We start from the raw sequence: 23,092 nt of genomic DNA, 5'->3' as shown, positions 1-23,092 counted from the left end.
TGTAAATGATGGAAATAAAATCTAACTTTTGTTGCATGTGACATATTATAAGAATGTCTAATCTGTCATTTGATGCCTTTTGGAGATTTTTCCTTTTCTTGGCTTCTTCATGCACATTAAAACAAATTTTTACCTGGGGTGCCCAAACTTTATTCTTTTTTCTGTAGATGGTAAGCACAGGTGACTGTGTAGCTGTTTTCCTTGGTCAGCTTTAGAGCTTTAGAGTTTGTTCCTTTTAAGATGATTTAAAATAGAGTGCAGATCGGGCTGCATTTTTCTGTCTAAGCGAGTTTGTGAGAGAAGTAACAGCATTAAAGCGCCCTTATTATGCCCATTTTCAGGTTCATATTTGTATTTTGAGGTTGTACTAGAATAGGTTTACATGGTTTCATTTTTCGAAAAAAGACCATATTTTTGTTTTACTGCACTTTGCTTCAGCTCCTGTTTTCACCCTGTGTTAAAGGGTCTCTGTTTTAGCTATAGAGAGACAGACGTCTCACTTCTTTACAATCTTTGTTGCGACTCGCAAATGTGCAATAGCTAGGTAAGGCTCACATCAACTAGATAACTTTTTTACAACTTTGGTCAGTACAAGGCAGGATTAGCTGAGAGACTTCTTCTTAACGAGGGGACACTTGTGGAATTCCTGCAGAACAGGAGCATGTAAGTAGCTCTTTTGTAGATTATGGTGAGCTAGTGTATGTTGTAGCAGTGTTTTGCCATTGAAAACGAACTAGCATGCTAGCGTGCTTTGGTTAACCATCTCTTCTCGGTTAGTGACGTAGAAAGCCGTGGAGCTAGCCGTGTTGCATTTTTCTGAATAAAAATACATTTACATCAACATGCTTCTATGCACAGTTTAAATTTCCGCATGAAAATACCAGTGCACCAGAGACGTTAAAGAGAGCTAAAATATGGCCACAAAAATGCTCTGAGGTAGGAGATTACGGAAACAATCTGGTCATTTTTGTGTGTCTCTTTTCTGTGAAAACACCCCAACATTTTTGTGGACAGAAGGGACAAATACATTTACCAAAATAAGTTATCTGGGTATCTGGGTTTGTGCCCACTGAGGATGCTAATGCTTGTTGGAAGTCTCTTTGGACAAAAGCATTTTGCAGAGTGACAGATGCTCAATTAATTATTAATCCAATGTGTCATCCTTTCAAAGGAAATCTACAAATTAAGTTTTATGTTTTATGTTATGTTTTTACCGTATGTTGAGTCTTGTAGTGTTTTTGATAAAATACATTCATCAAACCAGGACAAGTGCAGTGTAGAATGACTTACCATCTATCAGCCACTTCTCTGTCCTGTATTCTCCTTTTCTCTCCTTCCTGTCTTTTGTGACCCCTTGTGAAGCTGTTCTGAAATACATCTCTATTTCTGTTCCTCTTTCACTCTGTTTCCTCAAACCCATCTCTGCCCTCGTCGGTCTCACTTTTCAGTCACTGAGAATAAAAGTGAGTGTGACAGCAGTTAGTGGGTAATTGGTATTTAAGCCTCAAGGCTCACATAAGACCGGCCGGTTAATTGCAGCCCTGTTACGTGCTGCAATGTTTTAATCTCACCCATATTGATTATTTTCTTTCTCCACTGAGGAATAGTCTAATGTAGTTGAATGTCACAAGCTAATATTGACTCACTGAACATTAAATAGGGTATTTTATTTTGAGCATTTTCTAAAATGAGCTGAGATTTGAGGCTCTAATTAATGCTCTCAAACATTTGGTGTCCTCTCCTTCACCCTCATTCATTCATGAAATATTCACCACCGTCTCCTTTGTCGAGTAAGAGGGGCTAAAGCAGTGCTTAATGTTTTAAAAATGTTAACATCAAGTAAATGAGAAGCAACAGTAACTGTTGTGTAATAATTACCAGGGGAAACATGACCAATGTGTTCATATTACATTCCACCTTCAGCTAATCAGTATTTAGTGAGCTATTAAAGCCTGATTAGTGCTGGTTAATTATGCAGACTAAATTAAAAAGTGAATGAGGAGACAGTTTATTGTCTTTCTGCTTCACTTATTGCCTTTTTTTTTTTTTCTTTCAGAAAAAAATGTCCATCTTCTGATCTAATGTAAAGTAGGACTCGCGATCACATGGGAAGATTTTACGCACGCACGCAGGCACCTCGGAGCTGTGGCTGTGCTGACTTCTCCCTGGTTTCCTTTTCTGTCACCCCAATTTACTGCAGAGAGACTGTTTGGGTGCAGCTGTCTCCTATGTCTGGTTTTTTGTGTGTGCGCGCATGTACTCTTTGTGTGTTTTTAATTTTCATGATTTTACTCTTGTCTTTTAATCATGCTATACAGGTTGTGTTGTTACTTGTAATGAAGTAGAGAGCCGCATGTGTGTGTTTTTCTGTCTCCTACTTCTATCTTTGTGAGGACCAATTTGAGTTGTTGACCTTGAAAGGGAGGACGCTGTTGGAAAGACATTTGTGTCAGCTCTCTATAGGACCATTTCAGGGATACATCTTGGTTTTAGGGTTAAGTTTAGGATTTATTCCCTTTCTAATAATGACATATGGGCAGGGCTAGGCAATATATTATCATATTGGTATTGTGATATGAGACTAGATTTCCTCTCAGATTTTGGAAATTGTTATATCGTAAATGGTTTAATTGTTGTCTTTTCCTGGTTTAAAAGGCTGCATTACAGTAAAGTGATGTCATTTTCTGTAATACCAGACTGTTCTAGCTCTTCTGTTATTTTTACCTTTACCCACTTAGTCATTATATCTACATTACTGACGATTATTTATATAAAATCTCATTGTGAAGATATTTTGTTACACCCTATAATTCATAATATCGACATCAAGGTTTTAGGACAAGAATATCACGATATCTGATTTTTGCCATATCTCCCAGCCCTACATATAGGGTTAGAATGAATGAAATGTTCAAAAAGTGTAAACATATTGACAATGGGTTTTTTTTAAACAGGAGAAACTGGACAGAGTACAAGTGCACCATCAGTTTGTTGGTAGAACCGGTTCTTGTCTTAAAGGAGACACATACTCAATTTCAGGTTCCTACTAGTATTTGGGGTTTCTACTAGAACATATTTTGCTTTAATGTTAAACATTCTTTTTCTCATACTCTCTGTCCGAACATACCTCTTCAACCTCTGTCTGAAATAAGAACCACTTTATTCACCAAATGCATCAGCAGACACACAGGAATTTGACATGGCAATCAGTAACACAGAAGCTCAACAAACAAACAGTACATGCATATAGCTGCATAAAGCATCCTTAAAACAATTAAATATATAAAATAGTACAGAGATAATAATGAGGGGTAAGGGGAAGTGGATCTATTCTTCTAAATGCTCTGACTGGGCCCAGTCTGCTCTTGGCTTGCGAGAAAGATTCAGTGCACCTTAACCAAAGGTATTTGTTAAGCCATGGGAGGGGATACTCAGGTTGGGGCTAGTTTATCTTAATAACCCTGCATGTGACATAAGAAGGAAAGCCAAATCTGAATGGCTGGATGAATGTTTTCCATGTTTTCGGAGTTTGTGGGTTGGCACTCCAGATACCCTGAAAAGGTTTGTGGTTGTGTGCTCCCTCTGAATAGAGTGAACTCAGCTTACAGTGATGACCTGTGTGGGTGACAGGAAAGTGACAGGATGTCCTCCCCATTGCCCCAGAGACCCATTTAGATCACACACACAGACACATGTGCCACAGCTGGAGCTGGGCAAGGGTACAAACACACTAAGCAAGATTCACACTGAGACTCACACACACACACACACACACACACACACACACACACACACACACACACAAACAAACACCAACAACCCAACACACACACACACACACACACACACACACACACACACACACACACACACACACACACACACACACACACTCTCCAGTCAGTTAGCTGTTTTACAAGCAAACAGGACCTGTTTTCCTCTCCAGTCATTCTGCTAAGCTAAATGTGGTATATATGTAGCCGGTAGGTTGTTTTTTAGTGTGTTTGTCTGACAAAGGGTTTCATGGCCTTGGCTCCTCTCCCACTTGCCACTGTTCATTATCGTAAATGTGTGTGTGTGCGTGCAAATAGACCGTTTGTGTAGGTCAAGTTGTAGATCCGATGCTGTCACAGTGGAAATGTAGGCTGTGCTCCAGTTAGCACACAGTCTGCTAACTCTGCTAATGAAAACAATTAGTGTGTGTGTGTGTGTGTGTGTGTGTGTGTGTGTGTGTGTGTGTGTGTGTGTGTGTGTGTGTGTGTGTGTGTGTCGGGTGTGTGTGTGTGTGTGTGTGTGTGTGTGTGTGTGTGTGTGTGTGTGTGTGCAAAGTTTAATTTCATTTGCGGTGCATAAATATTTAAATATAGTGGTAGAATTGGCTGGATGAAGACTATGGAAATGGGTCACTGTCAGTAGACTGTTTGAATACATGCATTTAAATGCCCATATTAAGCAGTACATCAAAAAATAAATAACGATTTTCGAGTCGATTTTGTACTTATTAAACATGTACTTTCTCAAATGAAGTTTAGTTTTCTCAATTAGAACACTACATCTGTGGCAAAGCAACAAAACACAGTTTAACTCTAAATCTGAATAAAAGGATTTAGCAAGTTGCAGTCTGTTTCTGAACTCACTAGTTTTCTTTTGATCCATAACATTTCATACTAGAATCCAGAGATTGTACCCCACTGCCAAGCATGCACAATGCCCTACATTTGTCATCTTCATATTATAAAATATTAGGAAATATTCAATCTGCATCAGGATCCACATATGTGTTTTTACATCGGCCAATCAGCGTGATGGTGGCCATGATTTCTGGAAAATACCTAAATCTTTGCTGGAAATGTAAGGATTTATTCGTGGACAGATTTGGCTGGCTATCAAGTGAGCTTACTCATAATCATGATTTATGATAATTTGGCTTTAGCGCCACCTGTAGGTGCAGTGCTACCTCCTAAAATGAGCAGAATCGCTTGGTGCACGTCATCCTAAAGCAACACTAAAGCACTTTTCCCACAGTGCACTTGCACTTTGCCTTCATGAGGCTTGTATGAAATAGGCCTATAATTTGACGATAAAATTGTGTAGACCATGCCTGCAGAATAACTATGATATTTACATTTGTAGGAGGGGTGGTAAAAGTATGGCCAATACATTCAGCTTGAAAAGTTGCTTCTGTACTTCATGAGCCAAAACTTTAAATGTTTTGTAAATGACATGGTGGCACTCTTGGGCTCAGCTCCACACCCAACTACTGATGACGTTTTTGGACCATCAATTAAAAAGTGTTTTGGTGTCTGTTGAGCCTTAACACTCATTTATATCTTACTCAAACTAGACCTCCTGGATTATTTTTCACTGTCTCACCACCATCTGAAGCAACACGCCCCCACTTATCCGCAACCCCTTGCTTTTTCTTTAAGCAGTGCTCTTTTCCAGTCTTAACCTGCAAAGACCAAAAATCATGTCAAAACTGACCACAGATAAGTTAGTGGTCCCTCTGTACTCCCAAATGTTGATAATTCAGTACTTCAGCATCTTTGCAGTTGATATATAATCTGTTGACACTAATCTCTCCAATAGCTACAGAGCTCACAGTGAATCCACCCCACACACATGTTTATTATTCTAAGAAGAAATACAGTATAAACACACAGCAGAGCAGGCAGTGGGTGTCCTAGTTATTACAGTCAATACCGCCCATTTACAGCCAAACGGACTCTATTATTAGACTGCACTGGACTGTCATCAGGTATCTTCAAAGGTTTCTACATAAATCACATATGACTGTTTTTCTTCCCTGCTCTGTGAAGTGCTGTGATGTGATCTGCGAGGGACTGGGACATGTTTACCATCACAGAGAGGATAGTAGGAAAATAATGGAAGTTTCCCTTGTTATGTTATGCTGGGCTCTGTATGTTTTTCTTGTTTCTCTAAAAAGACAGATTGCCATCTGAGGCTAGCTGACTGGAATTAATGTATTTTCCTATGTGTTGCAGTCAGCCAGTTTGTGCGTGTTTTGATGTCAGGATAAATGTGTGTGTTTCCAATCACGGAGAAAGTCTGGCTTTTCACTCACCAGTTACAACATTGTCAGTAGTTTATGACAAGGTGGAATATATGTGGCCTACAGTTAGTGATCAGTCATCATAAGGTAAATATACAGAATGGAAATGAAATTAATTAAACTTTTGTTTCAGAATGACGTGTGTAATCTACAACATACAGTAAAGTTACCTCCATAAATAATTATGTCTGGCTAAAAAAGTGGTCTGAATAAAACGTTTAATCCACACTAAATGATAAGGCATTCCTTGACTGGCATATTCCACATCCAAAATCCATAAGAAATGCGTAAAATGCTGCTTATTTGGGCATTGATTTAAAAAAACTGGAGCTGCAAATCTCTAATCACATAAACTTTCAAATGTTTGGACCCTTAGCAGTCAGCATCACATCTCCACACATACCAAAATGGTGACTAAATCATAATCAGATATTAGTATTTACATAATTTAGGATTAATGTAACAAGATTAAGATTAACATTCAAAACGCGTCCTCTCCTGAATTAAATCATTGCTCTTATAACGTGTGTGTCTGTCTGTGTGTGTCCGTCCGTCCATCTGTACTTTCTCTAATTCCGTCCCTCCTCTGAGTAGCAGCAGTGTGAACTAAGATGATCTTTTCACATTGACCTGGAAATGAAATGTCTCTAATGCTGCTTACATTGTTTGGTTTGGATGGTGGTAAGCAGATATTGTCTTTAAGATGCTTTCTTTTCATTTGCCAGACATTCATGCTCCACAGAGAATGTATCACAATGACCAAATTACATTAATACCCTTTGTTTTCATCTGGTGCCACCACAGACAGTAAAAAAAAAAGAAAAGAAAGATGGACAGGGTGTTTCCACTTCCTCCCACTGTACAAAAATGTATAGTAATACATGTAATAGCATCAACTTACGTATTAAAACCAGAATTATTAGAAATATTTCACTGAATAAGTGAAAACCTTGACCGGCTGGTGGCTCGAATGCAGGGGGATTATCAGAGTCAGCAGGTTTCATCTTCTAGGGAACATGAATGTCTGTACGAAATATCATGCCAACCATCCTAATAGTTGTTGATGTTGTGAGTCACTCCGCTAGCATGGCTAAAAATCCACATGACAAAACACTTCAACACAAAAAGCCGATTAACCCTTATTTTGTCTACCCGTCAAAATTAAAAAATCATCACTTTTGTTGATGCTTTTTATCAATGTTTTAAACTTTTTTTTACGTTTTTGTCCCTTTTTTTTCCAACACTTTTGATACTTTTTTTCAATGTTTGTCACTTTTTTGGACGTTTTCAACACTACTTAACACTAACTTAACTGTCTCTTTAGTTATTTTTGGAACTTATGGTCAGTAAACCTAATTTATAGGAAATTATACCTAATGTTTGAGTTAAAAAAACAGAAATTGTGAATTAATTAGACTAAAATTAAATGTTGATGGATAATAGCATACTGGAATATGTCAACTTTTACTCAATACTATTTGGAAGCCACTTACATTTTTTTTCAAATGCCATAACATGGAAGACACCCCAAAATTGCGTTGTGTGGAATCAATCATGTTATTTTGGGTAATTAAAAAGAACAGTGATATAGAAAAGCTGGTAAATTTGACCCAATGACAACATAAGGGTTAAAAAATCACTCCTTAAATCCTGTATTTCAGAAAACAAAAATGAGTGAAATTAAAAAAGTGGGCTGGTATGATTTGTTCATTGCTATGGAAAATACATAGTTTAATGTGACCCACAAGAATACTGGAGGAATTGTCACTTATTGCTCGGGGTATTCAACTCCTTCACAAGCTAACAAAAAGATCACGCTAAACTGGCAAGTCCTAAACTCAGGATGAGATTAAATAGCGCCCCGAGATTGGCCTTTTTGTATGTAAAGAAAATAAGAGAAATAGAGAGGCAGGCTGGAGGAGCATACTGAGTAGATGTGTTGAGCTTTTCTCCACATATGTCAGTCCTGATCTAAGCCACACCTGCTGCTAACCACGATTTAGAGGGAGAGAGAGAGGCAGCAGAGTGCAGTGTGTTTTCAAGCTGTGTAGTCACAGGCTGAGCAGTCGTTGAAGCGAGTGGTTGCTACAGCCCTTCTGCCTTTTCTTTTTTTCTTCTTCTCCATCGCTCGGTCTCTCCTCAACGGAGCTCGGTCTTTCCTCCTGTCATCCTGAAGCGATGGTGTAATTAACAGGGCTCTGTTAGAGAGGAGCTGCCCTGCCTCCTGTAGGATCTTTTTGCCAATTGCTGAGACAAAAAAGGGAACGGAACCCTTGCTCTGCCACCAGGCAACTGGGAAATCCTCTGAGTGTAAAGTGGTTTTTTTAAATTTTCTTCTCTGGACTTTGCACAGTGGATTTTGTCTAATTTTCATTTGGACACTTTTTTTAAGAACGCTGTGAGGAGGATTTAGTCTTTTCTACAAGATATAAAGAGCTGAAGCTACTTGACACTAGGAAACAAGTGGATTCAGTGGATTTTGAGCCCCCCCCCCCACACTACATGTTGGGGAGCTAAGCTCAACCCCCTGCTGAGATCCAGCAAGAGCAGTCAAGACCCGGACACAGACAAATTACACATTACACATATTACCAAGTTGCAGATCAGATGCAAACTACACATGTGCTTCTTCAATCCAGCAACACCTTCACATCTGGACCATATGTGAGTCTTGCTGACTGGTAGTAGAGTTTCCATCTCAGTGTGAGAGGGAGGGGAGCGTGCGGTCAACCGGCGGTCAGGAGAAGATGCCAGCCATCCTGGTGGCCTCAAAGATGAAATCAGGACTGCCCAAACCCAAACCGGTGCACAGCGCCATTCCCATCCCCCAGACTCACAAAAGGCCGTCAGCTCTAGCTCTGCCTTCGGCACCCATCAAGACACAAATCCCCTCGCTGGGCCAGCAGGTGGGCGCAGGACCCCCAAAAAGCATCACACCAGGGTCAGAGGACGGAGAAGACACTCAGGTCAGGATGTAAAACTGTAACCCTCCACCCACATCTGCTGGGTGGTATTCCACTGTCCTACTTTCAGACATCCACTCTCATTTTGGCCCTTTATATTAGATCTCTATCCACCTAAGTACTGATTACTCAATACAGCCACTATCTAAAAAATGTAGGTGGTGTTGGCTCACTGCCTACCCAACAAGATGTTGTAGAAGGTACAATATGGGGTTTAGTTCATTTGAAATATTGCTGGATGAAATGATAAATCTGTCTCCAAAATCCTCTCTCGCTAAATGTTCTGTAAAGATCTTTTGCAATAGTATTTCATTTGACTAATTAGTGATTTGATACTTCAAATTAATAACCTTTAAAAGTAGTGATGGCTTCGGTTTCCATCCCATTATGATCTAAATGTTTTACGAGATATAGCTGTCTAACAATAATGAAAAAACTCTTGAGTGTTTTTGGCATAAAGTCACTTTGATATTACTTTGCAACAACATCAGATGTCATCAGTCTCTTCAGATTGTTTCAATGTGTGTTAATGTATTTCTGTGCCTTTCTCTTTTCTCAGCTGTGGTGGTAGCTCTTTAAATGGTAATCTTTTGTAAATCAATACACGTAATTTCAGTACTTTCTCTGGCTCAGTTTGGCATAACAGAAATACAACGCCAAATTCAGTAATTTCCTGGAAGGAGATGGAACAAGCTGTGTCTCCGCTGTCCAGGATGGCAGCGTAGCAGGATATCAGGGTGGCTGTTGGGCTGTGTTTGTGTGAAATATTGGCTGCACTTAGCAACCCCACGCAAACGGCTGCAGCGGCGAGAGGCATCGTTCTAATGCCATGTAAGGCAGTGAAGGGAAAGAGGTGTGTGTTTGTGTGTATTACAGGGATAGCATGTACATCCTTGGCAACCTGTCTTTACAGTAAGCGTGGCTTGGAGCCACTGAGGCATCCAGCACTCCTTTGTGAAGGATACATTGAATCTGGCATAGAGATGGTGATCATGTGAGGAGAAGACCCTGGAGCCGTGCAGGACTGGACACGGCACGCGTCCGCTGCTGGTGTCGCTTGTTTGGTGTCTAATCACGTTTTCTCACTGACCTACTTTCCGTGACTTTCTATCTCTCATCTCTGTCCTATTTTCTCTCCCTCTCTTCATCCCTGTTGTGCTGATGAAGCAACCGTCTTCACCCTCGGCTGTTAACCCGTGACCTTCCTGACCAGCAGTAGTGAAGCGAATATTGCAGTTATATACTGCAATCCATCACTGTTGACTGTGTGTTTGTGTTACGTGAGTGTTTTCTGTGTGTGTGTGTGTGTGTGTGTGTGTGTGTGTGTGGGGCACATCTAGGTGAGTGTTTTTTAAATGTTTAGGCAATGGAATCACCTTCAACTACAGTGCTGTACATGATGTAGGTCAGATAATTTTAGCAGGCAAAAAAACAAAACCAATTAAAGACAAACCAATTTTATATAGAGATAGCATTTTCTCACCAACAAAAGTGTGACAATCGGAGGCTTTCAGTGGTCCACTTGCTGTAAATACAATAGAGAGAGAGAGCGAGATAAAACGACCACATCTGCATAGACACCAAGCATCTGTTTTATCTTAAACTACATGACAAAGATAGTTTTTTATATCTGTTTTTTAGTTACACAGATGCTTAAATATGAGCAGATAAAATAATTTAAAAATTAAATAAGAGATTAAAAAAAAAACATATTGAAAAAATTAAATGGCTAGATTCTCTAATAGTCCCTGGTTATTGCTTTAAAACAGGGCAAGATTGTTATTGGTCTCACAGCCCAGTTGGATCATCCTCATTTCTGGACTGTCTGCTGGGCTTCACTTCAGGGACTGACTGAACTAGAGGAAGGCCTGAGAGGCAGAACTGCTGGTGAGGACGCTGCATCGCTGTCAGTGGTCCTCAGTGTGAACCCAATCAACTCTGAGGGCAGAGTGAGATGAGACGAGGCTCTCTGGAGACATGGAGGCTGCTTTATGTTTTTTGGTGCTTACAAAACCGACTCGGGAGACACAATGTTGAGACTCTTTCCTTTAGTCTTATCATAAGGAAAAATGTATTCTCCCAAAAGTATTTATCCTAGAGCTGCAAGTTTGCACCAACATTCAACAACCATACATGGTGAAGAATCCATCATAGAAGAGGCAGAGAGACCAATTTCAGCACCCACAGTGGCAACAAATAGACAGGAATCCAGTACAGTCATAAGAGTGGGTTGAGGTTTGAGTCATTTCTCAACTAGGAAGACTTATCCTCTTGCTCTTTGTCTTTCACTGTCAGTTTGTTTTTGTTTTACATTTATTTAACCAGGATGGTCTGTCTTGAGATCTAAATCCAAACACATAAGGAAGAAAAGTAAGGTAAGGAGCAAGGATAATATATTAATATTAATTTCACTGGGAAATGGCTGAATGCACCAAAACACCAAGCAGCACATGTTTGCAGTTATCTGAGGGAATAGTGAAGTCATGGCAGAGTCTAGTCAAGGCCTTGCTTCTAACAAACATCCAGCTGGATGACCCAGTTGGCACTAAACACACAAACATGTTGTGTACACCTGTAACAAGGAGTTAATCCATAATGCAATGGGAGCAGGAGGCAGAAAGAGACATCCAGGTCGAGTTTACAGACAGGAGAGAGAGGACAGTACAGTCTGTCTTTATATTTAGCTCTCTGTGTGGGTGTGGGTGTGTGTGTGTGGGTCTTTCTGTCTCATGTGTGACACAGTTTAAAAAGACCAGCTGACCTTTAACCTTCCACCGTACTCTTATTACAGACAGCAATGCCTTAACAGATACTCTGCTGCCCTCTAGTGGCTTGTGTGTGTGTGTGTGTGTGTGTGTGTGTGTGTGTGTGTGCACTTCTCTATTCATCTTTAATGCTTTTCTTTCTCCCTCGCTCACTCTTTCACTTCAAGTTTTCATTGTTGCCAGCTCATTAATCCTCAGCTACAGCTTTGAAAAAGAAAAGGTTCAAACGAAGACGCTCTGAAAGCCACGTTCACAGTGGAAGACCCTGAAAAAGAAATTCTGATGTTACGTAGAGCATAGACATTATACACACACACACACAGAGTCACATAGAGAGCTGTGTCTGTGTGCCAGTGTGATAAGGAGCTCATATCTTAATAAGTATCTTTCCAGATAAAGGCTTAAGTCAGGCTCTGTGTAAAGACTGGCTTTATTAGACTCATTATGAAAGCACACCACGGCGTGAGAGCTAAATCACATTAAAAAAAAACATATTGGGACTGGTGAAGAGGGTCACAGGCCACTTCAGCTAATATTTACTAAGATAATCATGTTGTAAATAAACCAGGATCCACAATTTAGGCAGCTGCATATGCAGGAGAGAAGAGCTTACTCTGGATATCTAATCACCACTGTGTGATAGATGCATCAATGACTCAGAGCTCCTTCAATCAACTTCCTTCGTTCTTGAAGATGTGTAGTTGCCTGAGATTTCCCTAATTATAATTTTTAAATTGGGTGTAATTTCATTCTAGGAATCGGTTTGACCGTGAACCTGCACCATCCAGCAATATGTGGGAACTCATTTAATCATTATGGATTCAAAGTTAATTAAATGACCCTAAATGGCAAACTATGGATCAATAATGACTGAGGTTGGCGATTAGACAAAGACTCGATATATACAGTACATTTGAGGTGAAAACCAAGCAGGAAAACTGGGGAACGACTGATTCGATATATGAATAGTTGAGCCTTAAACGGTTGCTAACGCCAACATTTTTCCGTTAGTTTAATTACATTTGTTAAAATTGTTAACAAAAGATCAGTTTACAACATGTTTGATAAATGATTAATCCTTTGAATGCTAAACATTCAGTGGCCACAGCTGGGGATTTGCTGCTTTTCTGTTTTAAATTACTAGTACAGTGCCCGTTGAAAATGTGTGGCCCGGGCCGATTGCGGGGGTATTTTGCTGACGGTAATGTTATTAGTGCTGCAAGTTAGCAGTAGACTGACTCAACCCGACCTAGGGTGAGTCTGATGAAAACTGCTATGTCTGCCCGGTTCAGCTCTGAGATTTTCTTGCATGCACAGCGCTGTGAGGGAATAATCTCAGAGATTAAGTACTGTTCTGCCTCTGTTTAGAAGGGAACGTAGGCTACAGCTCACAGCAACTTAATGCTGTAGGCCTATAGTGTCTGGCATATATCCAACCAACCAACGTCGGAAAGCGTTCTGCATGCGGCGTCTGCGTGCGACATGCAGGTTACCTTTCCCCTAAACACGGACATACAATCATACATACAGATACGTCTGAATAGATAAATGTAATACAGTTAGGTTTTGCTCTGTTGGTGGGACAAAACAAGCCATTTAAAGATGTCATCCTGAGTAGAGCTCGGCGATATGGAGAAAATCAAATGTCACGATATTTTTGACCAAATACCTCTATCGATACTGCAACGATATTGTAGTGTTAACTATTGGTGCTTTCACCAAATATTTACACAATGATATTTTGGATAAATAATCATCAGTAATGTGGATATAATGACTAAGTGGGTAAAGGCAAATAATAGAACAGTTAACGGTCTGGTAAGTTCAGAAAATGACATCACTTTACTGTAATGCAGCCTTTAAAACCAGGAAAAGACAACACTTATGCCATATTACAATATTTAAATATCAAAAAATCTAAGGCAATATCTAGTCTCATATCACAATATTGATACAATATCGATATATTGCCCAGCTCTAATCCTGAGTCTGTCAAATGAATACCCTTTTTGACATTTTCTGACAGATGATTAAGAGATGTAATGCTGTCCCATGATGGTCAAAATTAAATATTGGAGGACTTTCAAGCCCAACGTTTGATTCTAGAGAAACAAAACCGCTAAACAGTTGATACAGGTATGGTTAAAACTAATGAATAATTCAGATGTCAGCATTGACCTTTAAAACCCATTTCACTTGACCCCTAGAAGAGATCTCTCTCATGTCTCGAGCCTCCCCTCCACCCCAGCATCTTGCATCCTGCAAAAGGCAATAAGGACTTTTTTTATGGCTTTAACATCCAGCCTGAGTCTCTTGAAGACCCGGCCCAGCAGGTGAGAGTGAAAGGCAAAGCACCATCGTGCTGCATTGGATTGCTAATGTCCTCCTACCCACCCACAGGAGGACAGATTGGGTGGGGGGTATGGGTGACTATATATTGCTGCCTTTTACCATTACCATGACAAAGGGCCACACATACACATATGTTGCCTCAGGAGGAGATGCAAGTTAAAGCCAGATTTAATGGATGTTTTGGTGATCCATTGTTGGAGAGTTCATTGTTCAAAGGAAAAACCAAGGTTTTAACAGACTGCAAGAGTTCAGAGAGAGAGCACAGGAAGAAAGGACATGTCTTGTTAGGTCTTGTGAGTAATCCTCATAAATTCAACTTTGTGTTTGTAACTGTTACATTTGTCATGTGAAAAGCCTCATTTTTAAATCGGAAAGCCATAAAGTGTCAGAGTATTTTTTTGTAGTCAAGGCTGTTTTGTTTTTTTTCAGTTTCTGAAAGGTGACACGTTGGAGATAAGAGGTTTTCACCCAACAGCAATCCACACGTGTTACAATCTGCATCAGGCAGGAGGAAGCCCATGTTGCTGTTGATAAGAGCAACAACCCACCTCTGTGTGCTCTCTCAGAGAACACAGAGATGGTCGTCCTGCAGCTTCATGCGGCTGGCCTGATACCAGGTGGGGCTTCAGTCACAGGCAGACTGCGGTCAGATGGTGAGATAGCAGCAGGCCTGAAGTCTGTGGCTTTTATCTGGCGATGAAGAGGCAGGTGCTCCCCCAGCAGCCACCTGGGCAGCTTGTCATTGTGAAATGGCACAGGCTGGGTGCAGGATTTGTATAGATTAGGGTTGCCACACTTTGGATTTTTAAGTCGTCTTTATGGTGCTGAAGATGCACCTTGTTAAACTCATGATGCATTCAAGTGTGCCTTGTACACTCTGAGAAGTGTGAAGTGCAATGCGGTCGCTGCAAGATTTTTTTTTTTTTTTAAATTGAATCGTGGATTTAGAGAATCGTGACACCCTAGTATAGATGTCAAATAATTATTCGGGCTTCCTACTGTCATCATTTCTTAGTGTGGAGGGAAATTCACAACTAGATTGGACCAGTTTAGCTGCATGATCTATTTGAGAAGTCTACATCTGTTTTAACGGTTCTTATTTGCTAAAAGAAATGTGCTTTAATACAAAATGTTTATTTTACTTTTTAACTGTTTTTTTTTATCATAAAGCTTAATGTTTGAAGTGAAAGTCTCCTTCTGTGAATGGGCCGGTACTCTTAAAGGTTAAACTATAGGAATAAGAAAACCCTTTTCCACTGTAGCTAGATTTGATGTTTTAGAGAATGGAGGGATCTTAACGTTGAGATTCAGGGTTTTGTTGTGTTGGATGGCAGGAAACCGTAAAATTACACTTGCACCAGGGTGATTTTTTTATATTACAAAATGTGTTTTATCATTTTGTAATCAATAAATCACCCTGGGGCTAGAGTAATTTTAAATACATTTCATAGTTTGTCTACCTTTGGGGTTTCGTATGTTCTGTTTGATATGTTCTTGATAAACTACAAAATTCAAGAGAAAGATGTTCAATTTTTTTTCATTGAACATATGAAAAGCTCAGCTTCTTTGAGGATACACTGGATCATATGGCAGTTGGCTCCAGTCATGACCTCATCTCTGCCTAATGTGTCTCGATCAGATTCCACTTCCTGTTCGGTTGTCCCCTCGCCTTCCTGTGTGAGGTCATGGCTGAGGACATAACCATATTAATTAAGACCGGGCATCTGCTTCTCTTGAGTTGATGTCCTTTCATTGATCACCCCCGCCCCCCCCACTCTCCAAAAGGTGCCCTCCTCTTCAGTTTCTCTCCTTCTCTGCTTCCCTTGTATTAGTTATCACAGGGAGCCCGCTGGTGCAGACAAACAGGTCATTGTGAGTGGCGCCCCCTGGGGAATCGACTCTGCAGGGGCGGTTAGACTAACGCAATCAGCTCCATCTCTGTCTGGAAACAGAAGGCAGTGTGAAGAAAAAAAAAAAAAAAAGAAGCAGGCCAGGAGGTAGAGGTCGGCAGGGCTGTAGTCACCCTCCCCAGAGGCCCGTGTCTGGGGTCAGCGAGGACTGAGAAGCAGGTTGGATAACTTCATGACCTCTGTGGAGCCAGCAGAACGCCGATGATGTCTGCTGGTCAGGCTTTGATACAACAAATCAGCTTTAGAAAGATTTAAATCTAGCACAGCAAATAAAGGAGACATTATTTGTAAAACACAGTACCTCTCATACAGTGTAAAAAGACAACAGATCAAGTCACATGATATACAGCACATGAAATACATACAAATAGCACATAAATGGGAACATATTGTATGATTTATGCAATAGTGACCTTAATTACCGTTCATCATGTGATCACCATCACATTAGTTGTCCTGCTCGAATGAAACGTGAGTTTAGAGGAAACTAGTCTTTAGAAGTCACTATTTCATCAAAAATACCATAAAGAAGTTGACGTGTCTGGATATGTTGATCAATAAAATGTTAAAGCCACAACTAGAGCAGGGCAGTAAATGGTACATGCTAAGTTTGAGTAGCTACAAAGACGTACAACAAATAAAGTTTTATTACAATTTTTTTCGTGTGTTTATAGTTATGGCCATTTTTCTTTTCAGTTATCACTGAATGATCGTTCTGACAGGTTAATGTTCTACTAACCCGTCGGATTCATTTTACCAACCATACCTACTATAGCTGTGCACGCACACAGTTTCCAAATAAAATGGATGACTGTGATGAACAGAGTCAATTTAATAGGACTTTCATCACCTAGATGTACCATGATATGATATATCATGCCGGATAGTTAATCTTGCAAACCGTGCTTCCAGCTGCAGCGGTTCTCAGCTGTGCTTTTGATTTTGATGGGCCGCTCTAAACAGACACAAATACAGCTATGAAATATTTCTTGGCTTTCCGTCAGCTCTCGGGTAGTAAAAAGATTTCCACATCACTCAATTCAACTGTGTTCTTGTGCAGCTTCAGGGAGCTTTTTAATTCCTCTGATTTTAACCGTGTGTGTGTGTGTGTTTGTGTTTGTGTGTTTTCTGCATCTGTGCTCGCTCAGTTGACACAGGCAGTCTCTAAGTGTTGAATCCATGAATGCGGCTGTAAGTCTGCCTTTCAAGAAGCTCTTCAGTGGTTCTAAACACCCCAAGTCTCTCCATTTCCCACACGTCATTACACATGCTTATTTTGTTTTCTTCTTTATGTAGATTTTTGTATGTATAAGCTCTTAGGTTTTGCTTGTACGCTCGAACCAAGGCTAAAGCTCTATTTTTGAAGTGGATTTTGGTTTCTATTTTTTTAGTTTCAAATTTTAATTTCATTTTAGGGATGATATGCTTCTTTGTCATTTAAGAAGATTCTACAACATCTTGAGTTTGTCTAAAACAGAAAGACATAAAGAAAAAATAGATATATTAATTTAAAAATGTCAAAGTTCATGTTAGATTTCTGAAGTGTTTATTTCTATTTTATTCTGAAAGGACAGATTTTAGAGGTGTTTCACTTAAAACAGTGACTTGTTCCATCTTTACTGTATTTGAAGATACTGCGAGAGCACTTTTTGTTCAGTGGTTGCAGTAAATGTTGTTTTCATTAATAAGTGGTGGTCTCAGCTGGAGAACTTTAATGACATTTCCTTTGCTCTTTAAAAGACAAACAAGTCGAGTTGAAGGTGATGTTCAGTGCCACACAGTGCAAAGAATGCTGCCATATATTTCATGAATTTAGTTTTCCTGATGCTAACATTGTAGCGTTTGATTAAAATTAGGATTTGTTTGATATAATTAATTAATTAAATACTCTTGATGAAGGTCCGGAGGCCAGAAACTTTAGTTTTTTTTGTACATGTATGGTGATGCTATAGCAAGAGCAGAGTGCACGGTTTGTTCCTATGTTATTATCCAACGCACCTGCACAGAAGGATTTCTAGATGTGCGAGTCGTTTAATTTATTTATTTATTTGAAAAAAGGAATATTTAAAGGGAAGAATGAAGATGGTATCTGTCCAGGTGACACTGACGAAACTGTTAAATTTATATAATAAAAGGGTGATACTTGGCATCCTTACCACATCAATACAGTATCCCCCCCCCCCCAGCAATCGTGTTACCTTGTTAGTCGATTCATTTTTACTGCAGACAAATAGAGAAGTGACACATGTCATCTTACAGGTTACACGTATGAAATTAATTTATCTTATATTGTTCAATACAAGCATGACATTCTCAGTATGTTCCAGCTTTTGACATTAATGTCCTTCCGTATGACATTGTGTAAAGGTAAATATATATATGATGTAAAAGAAGAAGTCAATGAAAAGACAGAGTAGTCAGTCTACGTTTACCTCAACATTAGAGCCCTGCCCTATTGCTTTGTTGCATGTCTTTTTACCCCCAGTGAGTCCCTGTCCCCATATGTCCCTTGCCCCCTCACCCAGAACAGAACAGCCAGGCAGCAGGGGCCATCCCAACCCCCCCAACTTCCCCACCACCATCACCCCAATCTTCCGACCCAGCCTCGAGAGCTCTGATGTGGAGGTCCCCCAAAACAAAGGGCCCTCCCTGGCAGGGTTATCCCCCCATTGTCCCTGACACTCTGAGGTTTATCTGGGACTGTGAAAGGAGCCATACTCAGCCCATTCACTGAGGCTGCACTTAATGAGCTTGTAAAAGGCCTGTGCTAAAACTTAAACACAAGAACTAAATGTTGACATATTCTCTCCTTGTAGAGCCAGAATGTCATTAAATCAATGCTGGTTAGGATCAATGGGGGACTAATGTTTCTGTAGTGTGGAAGGCTGAGTAGATGGACTTCTTTTTGTGTTGTGTTGGTGAAATACTGTAGTTTAGAAAACTCCATGCAGTATTAGTTTCCCTTTCAAAAGTAAAGATGATTTGGTGTTTGTGATGTCCTCCTCAGTAGGGTATTCTGTTGATGAAATCAAGAGTATTTAACTATTAAGTGCCTTTTTTCATTTTTTTGTTTATGGTGGCTATTGCAGTTTGCTTACCGTGCATGAAGACGTTTACCACTGCAATGCACTGCACGCTGCAACTTCTGCTCTCAGTTCAAAGAAACATGCAATACTCATTTGTCTTAAAAAATAAGCAGTGTTTTGTTAATGAAATTCATGTGAAAGTTAGTGACCGTTGCCTTGCAGTGCATTTCAGCTCTAAAATATCTGTTTTTATACTACATGAAATGGTTAATTTTCCACCAATCAATGAGAACCAAAACGGACATTTATTTCTGTGAAAACAACACAAGTCGTTACTTTCTACTGTCTTCATGGCTTTATTATTATCTTTGTTTCGTAGAGCTTGAAGCCTTTTTGTGCAGCCTCCTGGAAGTGATCATGCATCCCCCTACTGTGGGAACTTTCTGTAAATCTTGGGCCTTTCCCAAAATTCAAATTCGGCTTGTAATTTGTGGTCAGTGGTGGGGTGTGTGTGTGTGTGTGTGTTTGTGTGTGTGCGCACAGGGGGTTGGAACATGCTCAAACGGCGGGCATCCTGTGCTGTGGACTCTTACACACACACTCACACATACATAAATGCTTAGGTTATGAACCCACTGCACACATGAACATAAATACACACACACACAGCTGCTGCAATGTGATGTGGGTGACGGCTGATCAGAGACCGGACTCCTCCGTCTCTGGTCAGGGAAAATAAAACTTTTTTTTAACAGACAGCAGAGGAGCTGGTTAGGAGACGGTTAGCGTTGAGTTCAGCGTGGTTTGGCATCTGAGCTCTGAAATTCCCACTATCCAGTCCCTCCACTGTTATCAAGGGTGCACCGATCATCCCTTTTTGTTCATTTGCCTCACTTTTTGTTGTCATGGAGGGCCATGGCTATCGGGGGAAGGGTCTAAGCAGGTTAAGAGGGCTGTCCTTTTCTTTTGCTTTCTCCTCCCCAAATGACCGATGGTCCATTGAAGAGTAATAGCACAATGTGTTGCTGTGGGCAAAGGAGGAGGGGAAGGGGGGAACCACTCCTCCTCTACTCGGTGCGTTTGGTTTGGCTGCCTCTCAGAGCAGCAGCAGAGGCCGCGGAGCTCTTCTTGCCTTTCGCCTCCTGCGTTTATTTTTCCCTCCTCTGTGTCCCATTCTGGGAGGAGAGAAGCTGGAGGCACTGAACCCCCCCCCCCCCCCCCCCCCCCCCCCCCCTCAGGCATACAGAGACCTGCTGGGGCTTGAGAAAGCAGCAGCTCTACCATTGCCTCTGGATCTACTTGGTACACTCATCCAGGACATTTTTCTAAAACCTCTGAGGATTTTAGCATTTTGCTGCAGCTCGGTGGGGTCCAGTTTGGTCTACAACTAATTCTCATGGCTTTTATCTGGACCTGGCTGGCCAGCCAGCAGTCCTCCTCAGTGTGAGGCAGGTGTCTCTGAGGAAGGACGCTGCCAGAAGGAACATGAGTTTGATGCTGTGCCGCTGGGACCAAAACAATTTCACCATGAAACTGGTAGGCTGAACACTTCCAGGTCATCGTAAAGCTCAAACACCAGGTGGCCCTTAAATGTAATGTTTTTCTGTGCATATAAAATCACAGCTGTATCACTTAGAGACTTTTTCCACTTTGTGTTTATGTATCAGTGTAAATTCTTTTCTCATCAGCCCAAAGCCTTACAGTAGCTGTGGTGTTAGATTGCAGGCTCGCAATGGATTAGTGGCGCTCGTTTTAATTTCATAGAAAAGTGGTGAAGGTGAGCTTCCTAGTTTTCCCCTCAGCTGATAGTAGCTTCACTTTGATGTCTGCATGGGAACCGAAATAGGCTTAAAAATGCCTTCAACCAGAGTTTTGCGGAAAATTTCCATATTTCTGTGTGCATTCTTCGTTAAAGCATTTATAGGAAAAGGTCTTTGGTTCTGCGTTGTTACCCTCTGTTTGGTGAGATATATGTACCATACAATAATACAATAATAAAGAATTTTTATATAGCACTTTTCACAAACTCAAAGCCGCTTTACAGGGCCTTAAGATAATAAAAAAACAATGGACAACTAAACAAAACAAAACAAGATTCAGGCACAGATGAGAAGGAAGAGGGGCGTGGGGCTATGGATAGGTAGAGGTGAAGAGATGGGGCTTGAGGCGGGACTGGAAGATGCTGAGGGACTTGGGTTTGTAGTTGGGAGCGACTATACATTCTACATATGGTAAATATTCAACAGGATCTGGGACACTGTGATAAAGGACAGGGCTGGCCAGGTGCAGATAGGTCATGCTGTGCAAATGAGGGGAAAAAAGGTCTTTGTAATGGCTGATGTACGTATATGATAAAAGTAGGAAGCTGCAGATTTAATAAGTCAGTTTGTATAATGAGCACCCTGTTGAGTTTACACATAACACAGCCTGATGGGACACTCTATCTTTCTCTTTCTCTTCTCTCTGTCTTCCTTGGTGTCACTCTTTCTTTCTGCCATGGCCCTTATCTGGATCTCCCGAGCTAACAGAGGAAGGGGAGAGGGAAGCAGAGGAGGTTATTACCAGAGTCTAGCGATGAGCCGATAAGAGGGCTAGTTTAATTACACACCAGTAACCTCCACACAGCATGACTGACGGGATGCCGGTGGGCCACAGGGTGGGTGTGTGTGTGGGTGTGGGTGTAGGTGTGTGTGTGTATATAAGAGAGAGAGTAATGCAAAGGGATAACAGAGAGGTAAACTTGAACATGTGCACACACTTCTCAAAATTAAAACAACCTTGCTTTTTATTAGGAAGAGTACTCAATGTTCAAAACCCTCTCTGTTCTATTACAGCTCTATTGATTATTTGATTGTCATGGTCCTTATGTCAACTTATGACCTATGCAGCGTAAATCAAAATGCATTATTTATGTGTTTAATCATGATTACAGACATACCACCATACACGGAGAAGACTAATACATTGGCACTAATAATAGATTTTTTTTTAGTGAAGGTATATACTGCCATCCTTGGCATGCTATCAAGATGCATACTCATTTTTTAGTGTGTTTATCAACGTTGTTTTGCCTGCATTGACTTACATTGCCTTGTGATTGCGTGTGAATTTATGCCGTAGCGAATAGTATGAAAGGGCAAAAAGTTGGTTGGGGTGGTGGATGGGTAAAACACAGGCCTTTCACCCGCGTGTCACGTTTCCTAAACCCAACCAGCGCTTTCTCCTTTTACTAAAGCCAGCCACGTTCTTATTTTCCTAAACCCAACCCTGTGGTTCTTTTCCTTAACCCAACCGTAGCTTTGTTCTTGCAATAACACGTTCTTCTCGCAATTACATGGCAAGTGGCGATAACTCGGCAAGTGGCGTGTATGTGTATGCCTGCTGTATACAGCCTAGACATTCTCACAGATAACTCAAAATGCGTACAGGTAACACGCCACTGGGCTTAAGAAAGTTGTCATGTATATTTACTCAAAGTAGGGGTGGCCTCTAGCTCACCCGGAAAGAGCTTTCGCCCCATGTAGGCTGAGTCCTGCAGCGGCCCGGGTTCGAATCTGATCTGTGGCCCTTTGCTGTGTGTCATCCCCCATCTCTCTCCCCCTTTCCTGTCTATTCACTGTCACTAATAAAGGGAAAACTCTCCAAAAATAATCTTAAAAAAATTTAATTAAATTTACGCAAAGTAATGATGCCATGTTGGTAATACTGTTTGTGTGCAGCCTTGACGGACTCTCACTTACCCCAGCAGGATTTAGTCATTTTGAGCCCTAAGGCAAACACTGGCATGGGACCCTCCACAACCCTTGCTCTTCCCCTCTGCACTATTGAGCAGCGCTCTCTCTCGGACAGCTTTTTTGGCCAGAGTGCTGGATCATTTTCAATCATAACACATTGATTAGGGTGACTGCTACTTACGGGGTCTAGTTGCTGAGTATTGTGTGTCACCATCTTCGTCATTGCCATAGTTATCATCATGGACAGTGAAAGCAGCAGTTCCGTTACC

General features: G+C 40.8%; 1 protein-coding gene across 10 annotated transcripts in view; it reads left to right on the top strand.

The window, feature by feature from the left end:
- nav2a (neuron navigator 2a) overlaps positions 1–23,092 on the top strand; it is a 224,756-nt gene that overhangs the window by 102,759 nt on the left and 98,905 nt on the right. For 6 of the 10 annotated variants that reach the window (XM_032523986.1, XM_032523872.1, XM_032523906.1 and 3 more), the window contains exon 1: positions 8,147–9,039. The exons of 2 other annotated variants lie outside the window; for them this stretch is intronic. In XM_032523986.1, the coding sequence (XP_032379877.1) occupies positions 8,821–9,039 (219 nt within the window). In that variant the 5' untranslated portion in view covers positions 8,147–8,820. Of the gene's footprint in view, positions 1–8,145; positions 9,040–23,092 lie in introns of those variants that run through there. 2 more of the 10 variants (XM_032523864.1, XM_032523897.1) reach the window with 2 other exon arrangements.

The sequence above is a fragment of the Etheostoma spectabile genome, chromosome 1 (genome assembly GCF_008692095.1).
Source record: "Etheostoma spectabile isolate EspeVRDwgs_2016 chromosome 1, UIUC_Espe_1.0, whole genome shotgun sequence".
NCBI lineage: Eukaryota > Metazoa > Chordata > Actinopteri > Perciformes > Percidae > Etheostoma > Etheostoma spectabile.
Note: the sequence above shows the minus strand (reverse complement) of the source record. Positions and strands in the feature narration are given on the sequence as shown.